At 40.3% G+C, this 20,724-nt stretch overlaps 1 protein-coding gene across 7 annotated transcripts in view; it reads left to right on the top strand.

The window, feature by feature from the left end:
- Nucleotides 1-8,020, top strand: part of ADGRL2 (adhesion G protein-coupled receptor L2) — a 660,835-nt gene extending 652,815 nt beyond the window's left edge. For 5 of the 7 annotated variants that reach the window (XM_066626596.1, XM_066626597.1, XM_066626598.1 and 2 more), the window contains one exon: nucleotides 5,860-8,020. In XM_066626596.1, the coding sequence (XP_066482693.1) occupies nucleotides 5,860-6,614 (755 nt within the window). In that variant the 3' untranslated portion in view covers nucleotides 6,615-8,020. Of the gene's footprint in view, nucleotides 1-2,519; nucleotides 2,602-5,859 lie in introns of all 7 variants that reach the window. The other 2 variants (XM_066626602.1, XM_066626603.1) reach the window with 2 other exon arrangements.
- Nucleotides 8,021-20,724: the final 12,704 nt, after the last annotated feature.

Here is a 20,724-nt window from a genome sequence, read left to right as displayed (position 1 = left end):
AAAGCCTGGTCTGAAGCAAGATTGAAAAGGATCCAGATAATCTTTCTCATCTGGAGCTGAGATGCCTCCACCTGGTCAGTTACCTTGCCAAGAAACAGGAGGTTGGAAACTGGTATAGTTCCCCATCACTGTGGGATCCAGGGAGGATTCCTTCAACAGGGAGCAAATCACAGCCTGCTTTAATGCCACTCGCTACAGCCTCTCCAACAGAGATGCGTTAATAACTGTGCCTGTCCACTCTGTCAGCATTCCCCCCCCCCAGTTCTGATAAGCCAAAGTGAGTAAGGATCAGGTGAGCAGATGGAAGATCCTGTCCACATCCTCCACTCTATACGAAGAGTCCCAAATGGACAGGACCAGCAGGCACCATCTTAACATAGTAAGGGAGTGGTGAAGTATAGGAGAATCCTTGAGACTCTTATGAGTTGGACATATCTCCCGATCAAGTATTATCTGCCCACAAGTGCCCAGAGACATTTGTTTTCAGTAGAATGTACACCTTTCTTACCCAACAGAAGCTTCTCTACAGGCAATCTAATTGCCCTGCCAGCAACTGAGCTAGCAAGATGGGCACAATGTAGCTGAAACAGCAAGAACATAACACAGCTGTCATCCATTTCATTGGTCCCTGTACAGGAGAGTCTTCCATAAACTCACACAGAACTTCTCAGCAGCCAGTGCTGCTTCACCAGTCACATCATACCAGGGCCAAAAAATGAGACTCTGTTCTTTCTACTATAATGTAATGAGAGTGATAGTGAAAATAAACCTGGAGGTGGGAGGGGGAGGAAAAAGCACTGAGCCATCGTAAATTATGTTAATTACTTGAAATTACCTTGCAGTGGAAAGTTCGCAATGTACTGTAGACCAGAAGATTATCTGAATTTTCCTTTCTTGTATTTAGATTGCATCTTTAAAAAAAAATCCGTGAAAATCAAATAAATGAAGCCAAACACCAAATAAGATTAACATAATCTGTCAGTAAAGCAATTCCCTGAACTCCAGGATTTTTTGCTACCTACAGTAATAATATTTTGAGTAGTGATAAAGGCATTAATATTTAAAATGTAATATCTGCCGCTATTGCCACAATGAGAACCTAATCAATTTAAATTTTGTATGTAAATTTTTAGACTGCTCTCTATTTCATTCTGGACATGTAATATATTCAGGCAACAGCAGCTCCCCCTATGCACTGCCGTACTGCTTAATAGAAGAACACTCTCACCTAGCTCTCATATGATGTATTTGTGTCCACAAAGACTGTCAAAGGCTGCGGTATCATTTTATCTACTCTGACAAGTATATTAATTGAAGAGATCCAAGAGCAGTGTGGGCTCAGGATAGCCTCATTTTCAATGAATTGTTTTTTAACTTTGTCTCCTTTAGAGTTTTATGAGAAAAGCGTTGATGCATTAGGAGTGAAATTGCAAAAGGAGAAAAATGTGGCTGTTGTAGCTTTCGGTGTGCTCGCTTAAGATTATTGATACAGAGAGAGCAGACCTAACAGATATAATTGACTTGAAAAATCCTCACAGTGACCATTGCAGCATGAATCTGCTTGTCTTGTAAATATACATGATGCACCCTCTGGCCACCCTCCCTTCTGCTGCTCCTTCAGCATGTCCTCTTTTGCATATAATAGGATAGACTTCCTACAGCTTGTCACCCTTTGGCTGATTCGTTTTTTTCTTTTTCCCCTCCTTGTTGCGCTTAAAGCTAAGTTAGTAGTAAACCCTGAATGTTTCTGTCAGAGTTTGTCCAGTGCCTCTAAATTAACACAATTTTGATTTCTCTATTCTGGTGCCTACTCGTGCTTAAAGTTACAAACATTAAGCTGTAACATCTTGAAATAGAACAGTGGTCTTTGTATTTAATTGCTATTCTTGTTTTAACAGCAATTTTGTATAAATTAGCAAATGTCATTCTCAGCAGGTGTTTACTTTGGGGATTCGGCCGGCACCTGTGAATTACTGAAATTTAACTACATTTTTGCTCTCTTCCTTCAAATTAGTAGTTCAAATACATTCAGAAATGTTCAGCTGAATTAAATTTGACAAGATATACAGGACTCATGATGAAATTAAAAAAAAAATACTTTATTGGAACTGTCAGAATCAAATTAAAGAGCTGATGTCTCTTTTTCTGTTTCTTTGCTTTAGGAATGACTGGCAATTACCTACTAACAAACCCTCTTCTTCGACCACACGGCACTAACAACCCTTATAACACATTGCTCGCTGAAACCGTTGTATGTAATGCCCCTTCAGCTCCTGTGTTTAACTCACCAGGTGTGCCCACACTTTGGGATATGTTGATTTTGCACTTGTGTCTTAATGGTATTTTGTTCAGTGCCCTCTTAAATTTAGTCGGAGACCTAGAATATCTGCCATCAGAATTTCTCTCATTTGAGCAAGTATTGCTGATAAATGCCTGGCTTGTAAAACTGCACTATATTATAGTGATAATGCCTTTGCCATAATAGTATTTGCCAATAATCATCCATGTTTTTAACACAGGTGGCATAAATCTTAATATACTATTACAGGACTGACGCCCCCTGGTCCGAGAGCCCATCTTCAAGATATATATCACTTAGAGGTATCATGTCTATGCAATATAAAATTAATCAAAAGCTTGCTGAGAACAATCTGCTTGTAGAGTTGATGAGACAATTAAACCTGCACAAGGCATCTTGACATCTGGATTGTCCTGGTGTGGGAAACAGCACCTGGAGTCATCTTAGGGCAAACTATAGTATAGTGCAGCTTTATATGGGCTTTTTTTTTCCTTAGGCAAATCTGGAGATAGTGCTTAGAATTAGAATAAGGATAGTTGTGTGGGATTTATGGCCTGATCCTAAGACCAACTAAATGCTTGTGATGGGGTCTGCTTCTACCATGCTAAGAGCATTAACCTCCCATCACAACACTGCTCTGATGCATGATTTAGTTGCAGGGCAATTAATTCAGTGCTGCAGGCAGACACACCAGCACCAGATACCAGGGCTTTATCACTAACCTGACTTTTGTAGCACTGTTCTATCCAACTGTTTTTATTGACTCTTGAGCCAATTTATACATTAATACATCTTTAATAATGACTAGGTGGAATTAAAATGAAAGGCTCTAACATTAATTGAAATTATATGTTAAAGCATTTTGTACAATTTTTTTTAAAAACTATGTTGTTGCACATCAGATTTCTTTACTGTTTAAAAATCTGAAGTTTCTATGCAGTTTCTATGTTCATTCTCGTGTTTTCTTACTTTCCTTATGCTTTCCTCTAGCAACCTACAGAGAGACAAGTATGGGAGTAAAACTTAACTTTGCCTATCAAATGTAAATTTTTTCAGCATGATTTTTAATGGGCACAATTAAAACATAACTAGCGGTCATGAAGTAGACTCAGCGGGCAAGCGGTTCACAATTTTCAAATGAAATGTTTCCATTTTCAAACAGTACATGTGTACTGCTTTTTGGGAGAACAAAATTTTTTTAAAAAAAATCAGAAGGTCTGTAGCAAGCCCTATTGGTAACCAAGGATATCCAATGCTGAAATAATTTGCTGCTTAAAACCAGAGCACTGTTGAGCAGAAATGCCTAATAATTGACTTAACATTTCCGCATTCCCACAGTAATCTTGCTACAGGCTATGAAAAGACTTCAAGTGAATTACCTGATCATGTGCAGCTAAACTTGCCTCTTTAAAGCGAGTTGAAGTACATTTGAGTGTGCTTAACTCTGCAGTATATCATAGAAAATTCATTTTGGATTATTAAATATGCTTCAATATCTCTTTAGTAGAGGATAAAGAATTAGATTATTAAAAAAGGGGAGAGGGAGAGAGAGACAGAGAGAGAAAGAGAGAATGTGTCTTCATAGGGGAAATTAATACTTGCATGTGGTCCATGTGTTGGCTCTCTCTTATAAATGCCATATGTTCCATATGGGTAATGCTTTTGCAGAAAAAGATCTAGGAACATATATGAAATTACCGAACTACGAAAGTTATTTAATCAAAGCCTAGAGAGGCTTTTCAAAGCATTGCCATCCTTTTAACTAATTCAGTACACATGGATGGCTAGAACACAATAGAGATTAGCTGCAGCTATTTTACTGCAAAATTAGAATCCTGTAACAAAAGAAAAGTCATTTTGGGCAGCAACCCAATATTTCTTTCTCTCTTTATAGAAGCAACTTTGAATTTTCTTGGTTAAGCTGCAGCTTTAAGTGCAGGCTGCAAGTAAAACAGGAAATCTTATTAGATGCAAACAAAACAAAAATGCTTCTTTCTCTTTAACTACTCCAAGCCTTGCATATAATGCAGCAGCCTCACAGTGGTCAGTTTCATTCCAACAACAGTATCTCATTCTTCCTTGATTTTTCCAAACATTTTTCCAGAATGATAAAAGCGACTCTTGTAGGGGTTCACTAACAAACCATCTAACTTTTCATGATACATGCATTCTGTTTCTTTTCAAAGCTTTCTTTTGCCTGGGAAGCAATGTGATGTCTTAGTTTACATGTCTTTGTGTCTCTAGAAAAATAAGTTTCTTTATCTCTAGAAAAATAGCATGCCACCATAAAATTCCAATTTTTTTTCTTTCCTAAACTTCTTTTCATCTTTCCAGCAGATGTATCCTATTTCTCCATTCCTCCAGCAGTTGAAAGATGTCAGCCCTGGCTGATAATCTCCTCCCATTCCACAGCTAATATTTATTATTTGGTTAATTTCTGTGACCCATGCTTAGAGAAATCCCTAACATTTCTGCTTTTGACTTCCATGCGCCCATGGTGTCTGTGGGCCTAACTCTAATAGACTATGCTGGTTCATTCAGTGCTGTCACTGTGACTGATGCAAACTGCAGGGCTGCAGGCGAACTTTGACCTTCTAAAGCCTGGGGCCATTGCTGGCAGAAAGAATATTAAATGCAACCAAAAAAAAAAATCACATTAAAGTGGGAAAAAAGCTGTTATTGCTAGTAATCTGATTTGCTGAACCCTTGCTCTGACTAAGTTGCTGAGAAGCTCCGTAATTCTTCATCATGTTACAATAAATCATTTTACTTTCTTTTATATATCAGCTACTCTTAGGCCAGATAGCCTGAGCAGACAGACATGATGTGAGTTGTCCAAAGTGAGTCATTCCACCTGCTGTCTTCCGTGTTGTTGGATGGTGCTTGTGGGCCCCAGTTCCTTTTAGTGTGAGAGGTGGCTGTCTGTGCTTAACATGAGATCTCTGTACTTGTCCATTTTTTTCCCCATTCTTTTCTTTACTCCATCTTCAGAAAAGCACACACACGAAAGGAAATTTTAGAAATGCTATTAAGTAGTTGCTTGCCAATTACGTGGGTTTATTGTTATGCATTTACCTTCTGTTTTTCGTATGTGACCTGATTCCTTTTAAAAAAAATTTTTTTAATTTAGTGTCGTTTAGGACAAATTCTGTTGATTTTATTTTTCCGGAATCATGGTGTTGTACTTAAAATATAAATGTTTCTGAATGAATTGCTTTGCATTACATATGCAAGGGCATGGAGTGACCTTCTTCTTCCTTGGTGGAAGAGTTCTAGAGCCGATGCTAAATTGTTAAATTAGAACCGTTTCATTTGTTTTCAAATTTCTGATTTAAAGTATTATTGAAGCTCCGCGGAAAAGCAGTATTATTTTGTAAATGTCTCTCTCTCTTCTGTAAGGTGCGTAGCTCTCTACCGTTGGGAATGTCCAATCACCCTAATGTTTCTTGAGTTTTACTTCAAAGTACAAGTTTGTCCTGAACTACATTAAAGACATTATAGAATAAGAACATTTGCTCCAGTGTAGACAGTAACCCAAGGGTGTCACTTTTTTGTTTCAGGACATTCACTGAACAATGCCAGGGATACAAGTGCCATGGATACTCTACCGCTAAATGGTAATTTCAACAACAGCTACTCTTTGCGCAACGGAGACTATAATGACAGTGTGCAAGTTGTAGACTGTGGACTAAGCCTGAATGATGCCGCATTTGAAAAAATGATCATTTCAGAATTAGTGCACAACAACCTGCGGGGCAACAACAAGAACCACAACCTTGAGCGCACGTTACCTATCAAAGCTGTGATTGGCGGGAGCAGTAGCGAAGATGATGCCATTGTAGCGGATGCTTCATCTTTGATGCACAGTGATAACCCAGGCCTGGAGCTGCACCAAAAGGAACTTGAGGCCCCTTTGATTCCCCAACGGACTCACTCCCTTCTGTACCAGCCGCAGAAGAAAGTGAAGACTGAAGGAACGGATAGCTACGTGTCCCAGCTGACATCTGAAGTTGAAGACCACCTCCAGTCCCCCAACAGAGACTCTCTCTACACAAGCATGCCCAACCTCAGAGACTCTCCTTACCCAGAGAGCAGTCCTGACATCGAGGAAGATCTGTCTCCCTCCCGGAGGAGTGAGAATGAGGACATTTACTACAAAAGCATGCCAAATCTCGGAGCCGGCCATCAGCTTCAGATGTACTATCAAATCAGTCGGGGAAATAGCGATGGCTATATAATTCCCATTAACAAGGAAGGATGTATTCCAGAAGGGGACGTTAGGGAAGGACAAATGCAACTAGTGACAAGCCTTTAATAGTGTAGCAAAGGAATACTGAAGGCCACATACAAGTATTAAACAGACTTAATTGGCCCCATGCAGGCTCCCTCATATCTGCTCGAAGAGACAATTCTGTTGTCCCTGTGGTTTCTCCCGTGTAAAGGAGATGACTGGACCTTGCAGTTCTGTGAATTTTTATAAAAACAAAGCTTTGTATATACACAGAGTATACTAAAAAAATTATTTGTTACAAAGAAAAAAGAGATACCATCAAGGTATTTTAAAATATCTTCTGCTGCTGATGTAAAAGAGATTGTGAAATGACACACATGCACACACACACAAAAGAAAGAAAGAAAGCGTTCCAGCCATTTTACTGCAGCAGTTTGTGAACTTAACTTGTAAATATGGCTGCATCATTTTTGTAGGCCTGCATTGTATTATATACAAGACGTAGGCTCTAAAATCCTGTGGGACAAATTTACTGTACCTTACTATTCCTGACAAGACTTGCAAAAGCAGGAGAGAGATTTCTGCATCAGTTTGCAGCTCACTGCAAATCTTTTCCATTAAGGCAAAGATTGAAAACATGTCTAACCACTAGCAATCAAGCCACAGGCCTTATTTCATATATTTCCTCAACTGTACAATGAACTGTTCTCATGAAAAAAAAAATATGGCTAAAGAAATTATATTTTGTTCTATTGCTAGGGTAAAAGAAAAATAAATACATTTGTGTCCAAACGGAAATATAATTGTCATAAAATAATTTTAAAGAGTATGAAGAAAATATTGTGAAAAGCTCTTGGTTGCACATATACTCCAAGCTGTTTTTTCTTACACTTGGTTCATAGTACCGTAATCTGTTTAAAATGGAAGTTCTACCTATTTTCACTTCTTTTCCACTGTAAACAGTGTTCTGCTTTGACGTTAGTACTTCTTATGTTTGAAATTTCTTATTGCCAAAAGAACTTTTTTTCCCAGGGAGAATTCTTTTAGAAGTCAGTTAATAACATGCCTTCCACAAATTTGGTAAAAGTCACTGACAGATTATAAATCAGTTCCCTTTTCATTCTTTAACTTGGGGAAGCAGGAAGTTTAGAGATGAAGCTGGTGGGAGGGGCAAGGGAGACCCAAGATACCTGTTCTCAATCATCCTGGTGAACAGAAGGTGCCTGTCCTTTTTAAGCTAAGAGAAAACCTAAATATTACTCTTCCATATTCCTTCTGCCTATATTTAGTAATTAATTTATTTTATGATAAAAAATCTAATTAAATGTACATTGTTTTGGAAAAATTCTGCTTTCTTTTCCATCCCTTTGTGTAAACCTGTTAATAATGAGCCCATCACTAATATCCATTGTAAAGTTTAACACCTGTTTGACAGTAAATAAATGTGAATTTTTTTCCAAATAGGTAAAATGCGTTCTCTTACGTATGAGTCATAGGTTCAGTTATTTACTGTGTGAAGTGGCTAAATTCTGCTTAGCACTGCTCCCTTACAGTTCTTAATTTATATGTAGGAGCTGCCTATATATCTCTATTGAATAGAGGTCATTGCTGCTACTTGATATTCTAGTCATAGTCACGTATGATCAAAATCAGAAACATGAGTTCCATTACAAAAGTGTGCAGCAGTCTCCTCCATTTACATAACAGATTTTTAAATTTCAAATAAGAATCTGATTTATTAAAAATAAAAAAGGTTGCAAACTGTGAAGTCATATTTCAGGCAACTGTAATTATATGGCTATAATTAGTGATAAAGATAAGCTCTTGTCGCGGGGAAAAATACTAATATTGCAGCATTTATAGAAGTGCTGTAAATATTCAAGGCCCTGCAAAGATGGTAAATCACAGCAGTCTTTTGTGATATGCAAATCAGCATTACTGTTATTGCTGCTATTAGCAGATGGGGAATCAAGGCAAGAAGCTGATGCTTTGCCCAGAGCTATATAGCATGTCACCAGCAGAAGCAGAATTTAATTTTAGATGCACTATTTAGGGATTATCTGTTCATTCTTCCACACTATATTGCCAATAGCCTACTCCAGATACCAATTTTCATTTCCAATAATTTGGGTTTAAATAATACACTACTTTTTTCCCTTTCGTATTGCTAAAGTATTTGTTTTGTTTTGATGTTGCTCTTTGATGAAATCTCAATTACCATGAGAACTTCCCAATCTATGGGGCAGTTCTCTGATGGAATTGAGCAGCTGAATTTCTTATGGTGTAATCCCAAGCATACTTACTCAGAATTCCCACTGTGTTAAATGGGACTTACCTCCTAAGAAAGTGTCACGGAGTTGCAGCCTTAGTGGCCTTTACAAGATAGCTAATGAGCTATTTCATGTAAAGGATGCCTCTGTAGGATATTGCTACTATATTCACTTCAAGTGTGTAATTTGAGAGATTTATGTCAGATCAAGATGACTCCTTAAGGTTATTTTGCAAACTTGAAACAGATTTATTAATTTCTAGCCAGAAAATCACTGCCAGACTCTTCAGTCCAGAATTCCATGAGCTGTCTGGTGTATGCCCAATGACAGGTATCAATAGTAGATGCACTACTTTGCACTACTATACGTGGTTCCCCTGTTCCTCTGTGCTGTTACTGCAGGTTTTCTCCATTACTGAGTCCATAGCTCTTTAGTCTGCATCATTTTTCATTTATACTTACCAACAAGCTGAACCAAACTCATTGGTGTCTTTCTTAGAGAAGCCATGGACTAGGGTTAAGACATCTCTTGGAATGCCTAATTGGAGGACTCTTATGTGGCAGAAGCCACCACCTCATGAGAATTCTGTACACCCAAAGCATTGTTTGAAGAAAAACTGGTAGCCACATCGTCTCACTTATAGTTAAAAAAGAAGTCTTCCTGCAGAATCCACCTATAGTTACTAGGTTTTGCTCTGTTATGCTATTTGGAAAATGGGTAGCCACATGTATTACTTTGATAAGTTCAGAGAATGTTCTGGAGGCATATTATGTCATTTTGCTTCTGAGTTCAGGCCTTGTAAATGGCCTGAATGGACTGATTGGGAATCATTTGCAAGCTATTCAAAGCTCTTTACAAGAAGGGTAAATAGTGACGTAAAGGAATTATTAATGAATCATTAAACACTTTATACTTCCATCAGACATCACTGATTCCTAGGAAGCTACAGAAGGAAGAGAAATAAATCTGCACTGCATTCCAACAAGAATGGAGTAAGCCTGGTACAGATACAAAACTGCATATTAAGGCAAGGAGCAAAAGGAGACCTGAGAATTATACATTTCTTTGCATTATTGTTATACTGTAGTTATTTTAGAAATTAAATGATACATGTGATACGTTTACAAGATTAAGTAAAGCAGTTTCACGCTAGAAGCTAGATCAACAAAAATAGTGGAGAAAAGCAGAGCAGAAAAGACGGATGGAAACAGATAAGGCCAAATGGAATTTACAGCCATATTTAATTCATAGACTGTGTTCATTTACTGTTCACTTATTTAGTGTTTTATTATTCATTGATTGTTTATGATGCCATCTCTGTAAGTGAATGTGTTTCTTTCCTTGCTTGTTGTGGAGAAGAAATTAGGCTGATGTCCTCAAAAGACTCAGGGCCTTTCCAGAAGTACTGTTTTAAATTATTATTATGCTAACCCTGATCTAGTACAATGAATGAGAAATGAGAAAAAATAGGCTTGTGACATCTGTTTAGTGAATGAATGCTTCACTACAGACTTTGTGTGGTGGTAGAATACTTGCCAACAAGGAAACCATTCAATTTTACATTCCTAAAATGATGAAGGGGGGAGACTCCTTTTTGTAACGGAACTAGTGTGCATTCCCACTATGTAGGAACACAGGAGGGCATGCATATCTACCGAGGAACTATATTAATTTTAAAAAAAGCATAGGTGTTGCTTTTTTCCCCCTCTCATCAGAGTGCCTCTGGCATTAATTGAACAAATGATGAGTACACTAGGAGAAGATTTGCATTTGGCCAATAAAACAAAAATTGCAATCCCTGTGGAATAGAAGCAGCTCCTTAGGGAAGCAATAATGTGAAGGTTTGTGAATCAAATGGATATTGCACACTTGTACTGAAAACTGATCATCTGGAAGAGCAAACTTTAAAGTCAAAAATACTTTTTTGAATTTGGTGGTTACAGTCTTGAAATAGGCCTTCTGTGTGACCAGTAGCATGTATATAATAAGCATGCAGGTAATGTAATCCTATGCCTGTTTACTTAGTCCCATTCTGTTCCAAATGGCTTACTTGCAGGAAAGAGTGCATAGGATTGCAGCCCAAGTGTCCTCAGATCAAGATTCCAATCTTGATCAACCAGGTGGGAAAGTGTATCTCCAACCCAGTTGTATTTCTAAGAATTATACATGTATCTACATTCAATCTGAATTTATCATGTCTCAGACACTATTCATGCACAATTTTTCTAATCCAGAATTAGGACAATGTTCCTATTTTTCATTCTTACAATGCAGTTCAAATTGTTTTATCTGCTAAATTGTGACTTAGTTTTATCTGTTTTACTTGCTGTTTTTATCTGTTCCTTTTGGCATTATTTTAATTCTATTTTTAAGCATATTTTTATTGTAATTCTACCAGAAGTTTCTGGATGGTCAAGTCAGACTTACACTGCTAGAATTCTGGATTTTAATATTTCTAGTTACTTGGGTTTAGCCTATGGGCAATAAAAAGAGCAGGAATTTTGTAGCAACACTGTGAAATCCAAAATTGCTGTAGCTTCTTCTCCTCTATGGACCTAGAGGGACAAGATTAGATACCAGCTGGTCTTCTGTTCCCATTCCAGGTTCAGAAGGCCTCTCCAATCAGTCATGAATGTCACTACATGCCATTCATAACTGCCCTTTGCCCTAACCAACCTAAAACAGCATAATGGGGTTAAATGAGAGAAGAATGGTAAATTGTACTGTGTTGCAAACATGGTTAATGAGAATAATTTTCGAATGCCTTTTTAGTGGCATTTCATTAACACAAATTTATAACTGCTCCATTGATGCTATTTTATTACTCCTCGTTGTGAACTTTGCCCTGACCAATATTCTACCCAGTGAACCATCTCTCGCAGAGGTGCAATGATCTAATACTGCATGCAATAATATCTTAATATTGCACGACTTACCCAGGAACAGCACTGTTGAAGGGTCCACTGTTGAAGAATATCCACAGTGCTGAAAGTCATAACTCCAGCTGCAATGGAGAAACAGAAGGATCTGACCTTGGGTTCATGGCAATCCCGAGAAAGATCTCTTTGTCTCCTCAAATGTTGTCTCTTAATGTGGCTTCATGGCAAGTCTTTCTTTGACACATTAATTGCTATTATTTCCTTACACATTGGTTGCTCACCATTTATTTGGAAAAAAGGTTTCCATCCATTTTTATTTCCATAATGTATGGAGCTTTCATATTGTGCATTAATCGGTCATTAAGAGAGTTTGAATGAAGCATTACAGGGAATCTCTTGGAGGAATTTTCACACTGTTTTAGCTGTAAGCTTTCTTATGGAGCTGAACTCTTCATTTCCCACCTGTGTGGTAAAGGTGACATTTATTTCTGCCTGGCAGATCACTCTTATGCTTTTGAATGGTTTCCCAAAGGGAAGAGTAAATTCTTTTCAAACCCAGCCTAACCTAAGCTGTATGTGCTAGGAAGAGGAATCAGCGTCGCGTCCATGCAAGCCAACACAAGCCAAGTGGGTGTGGGTGTACTATTTTCCTGGACACAGATAGTCCGTGTTGTGATACAAAATAATACTTTTCTCACTATGCTTTTCCTTCTCTCCCAATCCTATTCTCTACCACTCTGTAGTATACAACTGTGCCGAAAAGATGCATGCTGGGGGAGAGGGGGCGCAACCTGAAGGCAAATGGGTGATAGGTGGCATGAGAGCTTCCATGAAGGTAAATAAAAAACCATATAAGCCCTCAAGCCACCAATAGGTTTCCTTGGACGTATGCTATCTATTTTGATGGTGTGAGTCTGAGCAGGGAAAAGGGGTGGGAAGTTTTAGAATGATACGCCATATCTTATCCCCTGTTTCTAAAACCTCCCACCCGATATGGCATGTGTGACTGCAACCAGATCCACCTCTTCCCTTCCCATCCCCATCCTGTTTCTTCCCCCAAATGCTCTGTTTCTCCCCCACCTCACCCAGGATCTGCCATCCCCACCAACTAACCTGCCCTAGAGCATATATGCAACCTAATTTTTCTTTAGTATATGATCTGATTCAGCACCTCATACATCCAGCATGGTTGAACTACATCATAAGGACATAATTAAAAACTTAACATTTCTGTTAAAATCCCAGAATAGTGAAAGGGTGAAGGTTTTTTTTTTTTAAACTGTGTGTAGGGAAAGTATGAAGGAAACCAAAGGCATCTTCCAAAATTCCCTCCTGTCTGGTATTCTGTGGGCACTTTCGGGACAGCTTGGCATCTCCTGCTTCAAGATGAGAAAATTCCACATGCTGCTTATAGTTAAAGAGAGCTTTAATGCTGTCCTGGTGCTTGTTCTGTGGAGTGATAGATGCTGTATTTAAGCACATTTTTACTAACAATTGGGGGGGGTGAATTAGTAAAGCAAGGGCAATTTATTCACCGCCTACAGGTATGCCCTGGTATCTGCAGTGGTTCTGTTCCAGAACCCCCTGCGGTTAGCTGACATTACGGTTGCCAGGGAATGCCTGGTATCTGCAGTTTCAGGATACCAAGATTTCCACTGAGGGCTTCCCCAGGCCTCCTAATGCCATATAAAGGCATTAAAAACGTCACTTCCAGTTTTAATTCATGCTCCCTCTGGAGCAGGTGCAAAATAAAACTGCCAGCTAATCTCATGTGCATAATGCTAGTATGTATCATTACATATACGTACAGGGACTTTATAGTGCTGCTTTAAGGGGCCAATCCTATCCCCCTGCCACACTATATCATGCAGCTGCACCAACAAGGAGTGCACTGCATGCTTTGGGGGGGAAGGCAATCTGAAGACAAATGGGAAGTAAAAAAACATTTTTAATTACCTTCATGTAAGTCCTCAGGCCACTTATGGGTCTCCACAGACAAACACCACCCACTTTGGGAAAAGGGAAAAAGAACCAGGAAGTTTTTAATAGAGCAGGGGTGTCCAAAGTTTTTGGCAGGAGGGCCACATCATCTCTCTGACACTGTGTTGGGGGCCGGGGGGGGGAGAATTAATTTACATTTAAAATTTGAATAAATTTACATAAGCTTTCATAAATGAATATTAAAGATGAACTTGTATGAATGAATGAAGGTCTTGCAATGGGTCAAGGCCTATAAAAGGCCTTGCGCAAAGCAAGGTTGGCCTTTCCTTTGCTGCCGCTGCTGCATCACAGACATGAAACAACAAGCAGTGGAGGGAGCCCTTGTCCCACAGCTCATGTGAGAGGTCAAACAGTTGCCCTCACGCTGTGTCGGGCCAGTGTGGGCTCCATCAAATATCCGGAGGGCCAGAGGCTCATTGGAGACTGGGGGCTCCCTGAGGGTTTCATTGAGAGGCCTCGAGGGCCGCAAGTGGCTCCAGGGCCCGGGTTTGGGCACCCCTGTAATAGATGAATAAGATCTAGAGTGCGCAACTGCTGCCAAATTCACCCACTCTTTGTCCTGTTTCCTCCGAAGAACACCCTTCCCTTCCCTGCTTCCACTGCTGACTTAACATCACCCCATGATCCAAGAGGGCCACTTCTCCATGGCCAGCACCACTAGCCATTTGCAGCAGCGGCCCAGTAGGTACAATAGCATGTAGCAGTAGTGTGCAACAGCTATGCTGTCAGTTCCAGCAGTCTGATAGGATTGGGCCATAAGTTAGTTCCATTGCAGTTATTTGAACCTCAATATGTTGGACTGCAGTGCCCCCATCTTCTAGTATCCACATACAATACAATCCAGGGGTCTGGCATTAATAGGCCAGCAAGCAGGTGCCAATCAAATGAGGCTAATCTGCAGTCCGAAACGTGGTTTAAGGGGGCCCTATGCATGCAGAAAAGTGTTGTGCAGCATTTAAAACAAAAAAAACAGCATCTGAAAAGTTGAGAGCAGAGGCTGCCTTGTCATGGCTAACAAAGCAGAAGAGGTCGGCTTCCAGCTGACACTGAATTAGAAAGGTTATTCTGGTAGAAATAGTCAAACACTTTTTGAATAAAATATGCCTTTTACAGGGCCATTGTGTAAAGTCTGTTGCAGCAAGAACATAGTCTTGTTTCACCTTAAAGACTGCCAAATTTATTGTAGTGTGCTTGCATGTGTGTGTGTGTGGGGGGGGGGGGTATAGCGAAATAGAATAAATGATCAGGAAGAAGTGAGGTCAAATGGCCAAGAAATGCATGAGGTATATAAACAGACAACTCCATGTGAAGTTCTCATGTAACCAAGATAAGCAGAGTGACTGTTCATAACAGTAATAGATGATAATACAAGCTTTCTCATCTGGCTGAATTAGTGTGAGAAAAACCCCTTATCTTGATTTAAGCCTGAATGGATGGGATCAGGCCCTCTGACACATTCAGATTCAACTATTTCACACTGGTGACTATCTAGAAAGAGACTCAAGAGAGAACTTTCTTAAAGGTCAGGAACTCTAAAATCCCTTGCCTCTGAGGAGCATTTTCAGATCAAATGATCAAAATGTAGTCAATCAGCACTGAGACATGATTTATGTTACTATATTGCTACTGTACTTTTCCACTCAGTTCCCCACATTTCTTTTCCCCATCTAGATGTTTACCACTAACACTTTTTCTACTGCTTTCCTTTTCTAGGTTTTCTGCCATTCAGTTTCCTTTCTTCTCTAGACGTTCTACATTTTTGTTAAAAAATGATGAACATCTTTTAATACAAAGAGAGAGAGAGAGATCGGGATTTTTAGTTTGCATCCTTCATGCAGCAATCTGGCTGCACTCCTTGGAATGTGGAAGTTGTCACTAGTTTTTTTTAATTGCTTCCTGCCAACTCCTGAGAGTCAGAATTTTATTAAAGTACCTTTCAAGTTTGAATCATGCTATTTTTATGGTTTTAAAAAAAGTTTCATTTTGAGATAAATGTCTTCAGGAAAAGGTTACTGAGCTCATTCAGAATTCTCCCCTCTGCACTATCAATTCCCCAAGACAGCACTGTTAGTTGAATAACTCTGGATTTAAAAGGAAAAGAATGCTAAAATATACTAAATTAGATTGATTCACCTTAATAAACAACTGTACCCTGAAGGCACTCTCTTGTTTCAAATAAATAGATATTCCGTAATATCTTTGCTAGACATTTCCTAAGAGTTTCACAGAGTCCTACACTGAGATAACCTGCTTCGAGGTTGCTTTTCATTCAGTCGACAATGTGTTGCTTTTCATTCAGACTGCCTCCAAAATCAAGGTCTTTTAAATCTTACTAGATGCCAACTCCAGGACCCATTGCCGGGAGCCTGCTTGTTCACAGAGGAGTGTCCCTATGATAAGCCTAGCTTAGGTTCAACATAATGTCTTCGCATACAAATTGAAAAATTGGGGTTTTTGTCGTGGAGCAGGTGAGGGCAACCAAAGGTGTGAGAAGCTAGTATGAAGATTGCAGAAACAAGTGGGTCAATAGGAGAGGTGAAAGAGGAATGGTTAAAACTGCAGACATGTTGCTAGCAAACTTAATTCCCAAGTCACATAATTCTTAAGCTTTTCTCCAGTTTGCATAGCCAGGCTTTTAGATGGCAGCACACGTTCTTCTCCTCTTTCCATTGGCAACACAAATTCTTCAAATTTTAATTAACTCCTCCATTTCCTGGGTGTAGCAGCAGCAGTTGCTACCACAACACTAAAGTATTCGGGCTTTTAGTGGTGGAGGAAGCTCTCATCTGTGAATTCAAGGTATATGGCTGGCTCCCTGAAATCTTCAATGTAGGAGTCTCACTCAGTACCCTACTATTTAAAAAAACATAGTATGTTGTGCTAGTCCGACTACGTATGAGACAATGTCAACTCTTACACTGAATGCAATGCTTCTTGCATAGCCGCATGCCTTGTGAAAAGAACAAAGTTTTTACTGAAAAATGCAGTATGGCTAATGTGGTTGGCAAACTCTTCCAGCTTCTAGCCTTCATAATGTCCTATCAGTGTAAAGGTGCTAAAAAATTAAAATAAACAAATTAAAATAAACAAAAGTAGAGTTCTGTGTCAGCTCAGAGAATATGACACACTAATACGCTGCAAGAATCCAGCAAGGACAAAGACCTGCATAATGAGAGTAGGGCAATCTGCACACCACACGCATGGAGTTGACTGCTTGCATGTACACATTTGTCTGTGGATGTTTATTCGTGTGTTCATTTTAAAAGTCAACACAGGCCTATTTCAATGCAGGGTATAGAACTGCCTACACTGATGTCCATGCATTGAACATAATATGCAAATCACTGTGCACATGTAGAAATCAATACTTATATACAGGTGCAACCTATTTATCCACGGATTTTTTTTAATCTGCGGATTTGTCTGGAGGCAAATGGGGTGGGGGAACTGAAAGTCGCACACACCTTCACCTCCTTTGCCCTGCGCTGTCATCTCCATCCGTTTTCAAGCAGCCCAAAACACTGCAAAAAGGCTCCGTCTCACCCAGGAAGGGAAATAGCCCTGGAAGAGGTTCCCCTTGCAAAGGAACAGTAACACTCCTGGAGCCCCTGAGGCAGCAGAGAGGCTGAGACAGGGAAGGGGGAAGCAGAAAACCTCTGTAGCCAGAGCACATGCAGCAAGGTGCTTGCTCTCCTGCTCTGTCTCTCTCTCTCTCTCTCTCTCTCTCTCTCTCACACACACACACACACACACACACACACCGGGGCAGGTGCGGTAGCAACAGAGGGGATTGCTTTAAAGAACCCAGGGAGTGTTTCCCAGTTTCCCCCCCTTCAGACTGAGATGCTGCAAGCTCCAGCCTAAGGAAACAAAAAGCCCAGCAAGCAAGACTTCCCAGCAAGCAAAGCATAAAATTTGGGGCACAATCCTAACCAGGTCTACTCAGAAGTAAGTCCTATTTTGTTCAATGGGGCTTACTCTTAGGAAAGTGTGGTTAGGATTGCAACCTTAGGCTGCAATCTGCTCCACACTTTCCTGGGAGTAAGCCCCATTGACTATAATGGGGCTTACTTCTGAGTAGAGACACATAGGGCTGGACTCTTAAAAGCTCAGCATCCCACCTGTGAAAGAAGTGGGGACAGCTAGCGGCAGGGAGGGCTGAGTACAGAGCGGAAGAGGGGGAGGCGAAGGAGCGGAGGGGAGGGGATTGATAACAGCTGCCTTCGTTTCCTTGCAGCCCCAATTGTCAGGCTACAGCGTATTTGCTTAACTCTGTGGAATTTAGCACAACTTTTCTTAATTGCGCCGGGTCACAGAACGGAACTTACGAGTATAAATAGGCTCCACCTGTATACACTGTACAGTGATTGTACATATGTTGAACATAACATATGAACAGAGCTACTGTTTCCTGGGGAGGGACACAGATTGTTCAGTGTTAGGCTTGGACATTCTGATTGTATAATATTATGCCTTTTACCACTTCTCAAGTTACCTAAAATTCTGGCACCAAAAAAAGACACCTTTTTACATGCTGAAGTATTTGAAAACACTCACACATGCACATGTGTTCCAGCTGGCTACGAAGGTAAGAGAAGCCAACTTCCTGAAACTCTGGTTACCAGGTCATAAAGAGATAGTTGCATTCTTCTTCACTGAAGAATGGAGGCAAGGATAAGGAGACAAATCACAAGCTAACCACATATTCTCAAATACCATCCCTCACATCTTCTGAGTTGTTTTTCCATAGTCTTAGTTGTAGCGCTGTTTGAAAATGGTTCTATTTTTTTACAGATCGCATGGTTTGAAAGGCAGAAAATGGCATTACATCTTTTTACTCCAAGTTCTCGTTTTTATTAATTTTAAACACTTTGAAAGTATACTAGGTAGGTGATATAATGTTAGCAGATGGAGCCACAGTGTCCTTTCTAACTGGCAGAGTATTTCTAGAAAATAGCTTAAACACCAAAATGTGGTGTTTTGTGTTTTTATTTGGATATTTTAAACACAAAATGGTGGTGTTTTGTGTTTTTATGAGTTTAACCAAAAAATGATTGGCAACCTTCAGTCTCGAAAGACTATGGTATAAGCCTACAGCACCCGGTATTCCCACGCGGTCTCCCATCCATGTACTAACCAGGCCTGACCTTGCTTAGCTTCCAAGATCAGATGAGATCTGGCATGCGCAGGGTAACAGTTGCTGTAACCAAAAAAAAAACTAAGCTAAAAACCACCTCTGCGTGCGGTATCTGTCTTCAGATCTTTCTTACAGCTGTTGCCTTGCCCGGCCAGACCTGCTGCCACACTACAGTTCAGCCCTAGAGAGGCTGCTGACGTTTGCATACCACAGCTTGGAGCACAAAGTCCATCAGCTATTAATGCTTCTTTTCATTTATAATGGAGGGCATTATGGCCTTGAGTTCTCTCTGGATTTTAATCTGAGCCACAGAAAAATATTCCTCCTCTTAGTAATCTCCCTTATTTTAGTGCTGCAATGATGGTATTGCGGCAGGGTGGAATATCTTGGGGTTCCATCTTTGTTTATATCCTTCCTAACCTTTTCCAGAGGACGTGGAACAAAGGTTCTCATAGCATTTCATGCACTGGTTGAGAGGGGAAGTGAAAAAGAATTTGCCAGAGAGAGGCTTATGTTTTGCTTAGGTTTGCTCTCCTTGACATTAGCTGCTGCTGGAGCAGCCACTGAAGCATCAGACTGAGAGCAGCAAAAGAGAAAGGAGAGACTGAGGAGATATTGCCAAAGCAAAGCACATAGCCTCTACCGGATCCCAAAGGCACAGCCACTATCCAAGGTACCTTAGGGACTCTGCTGGTGTCCCCAAAATTTGGGAACCAAATCGAACTCAGGATGGGACTATGATTAAGTCCCCCAAAACATGGGCCCAGTCTAGATTAGGCCTATGTGCACACTACTTACACACAAAAAAGGAAACCCCCCCCTTCCTTGGGCCAGTTATGCATTCACATCACACCTAGCTGGGCCAAACTAGCTCTCGGTTCTCTTCACAGCCTGTAGCAGCTACTCTTAGAGAGAAACATGGCATACAAAACCAGGCTCTCCAACTACATGTGAAATTATGTGGGATGCTGTGTTCATTCTTGGGGGCAGGTTGCAGCTGAGCTCATGGATGCTGCTTCACTCTCTCCCCTTTTGGTTTTTCCCCAGTTCGGAATCACCATCTCAATCTGCTTCTTCACCCACAGTGCAGAGGAGTTCCGGAGCCCATCTTTTGTCCATATCGTTCCCATATGGGTCTGATATATGGAAGGGCAATATTGGGCTGAAAAAAAAGGATCAGAACAGAAAACCTTCTATTCTCACTGTGTCCCTCCCTTCTTTTGCAGGGATGCATTTTGCCTCCCAGCCACTTTGATTCAAAAAAAATGCAGAAGATAAAAATGGTGGCACTCTGCTCAACATGCAGTTTGTGCATCAGTCTCCACTCTGACACGATGCATTAGCTTATTATAAAAATAGTAATAACTTTCAGCCAGTGTTCAGATCTCACTACAGAAGCATAATGCAGTGCCTGGGGCAATGATGTAATGTGACATCATTTCCAGGTCCTTCCTGGCTTGCTATAGCAGGTTCATTTCCCCTGTTCCTATGCCTATGGAGGCTCCATTGAAGGGAGATTCCACAGGAGAAGAAATGGGGGCGTGAAGCCTACAGCACCTCTTCTGTAACTAGGGTGAAGCCTGGAGGCCTCCACCTTCACTTGGTGTAGCACCTGGGCCAGGTGCTAGTTTTGGCTCTGTCTTTGTACATGGGAGTATTACAACCGTAACTCAATAGCATCTCTTCTACAGCCAAGGCTTTAGAAACATCAGAATCAAATAGCAGACATTAAAAGGGTACTGTAATTGGAACAATGATGAGTAGCAAGAAATACGGCACTCTTCCTTAACTCAAACAGCTCTCAGGAAGGAGCATAGCTCTGTGGTAGGACACTTGCTTTGCTTGTGCAAGGTCCCGTTTTCAATCTCTGGCGTTTCCAAGATGCTGAGAACAATTCTTGTCTGAAA

The sequence above is a fragment of the Tiliqua scincoides genome, chromosome 4, assembly GCF_035046505.1.
Source record: "Tiliqua scincoides isolate rTilSci1 chromosome 4, rTilSci1.hap2, whole genome shotgun sequence".
In the NCBI taxonomy this organism is placed as follows: domain Eukaryota; kingdom Metazoa; phylum Chordata; class Lepidosauria; order Squamata; family Scincidae; genus Tiliqua; species Tiliqua scincoides.
The sequence above is the reverse complement of the archived record's forward strand: the minus strand, read 5'-3'. Positions and strand labels throughout refer to the sequence as shown.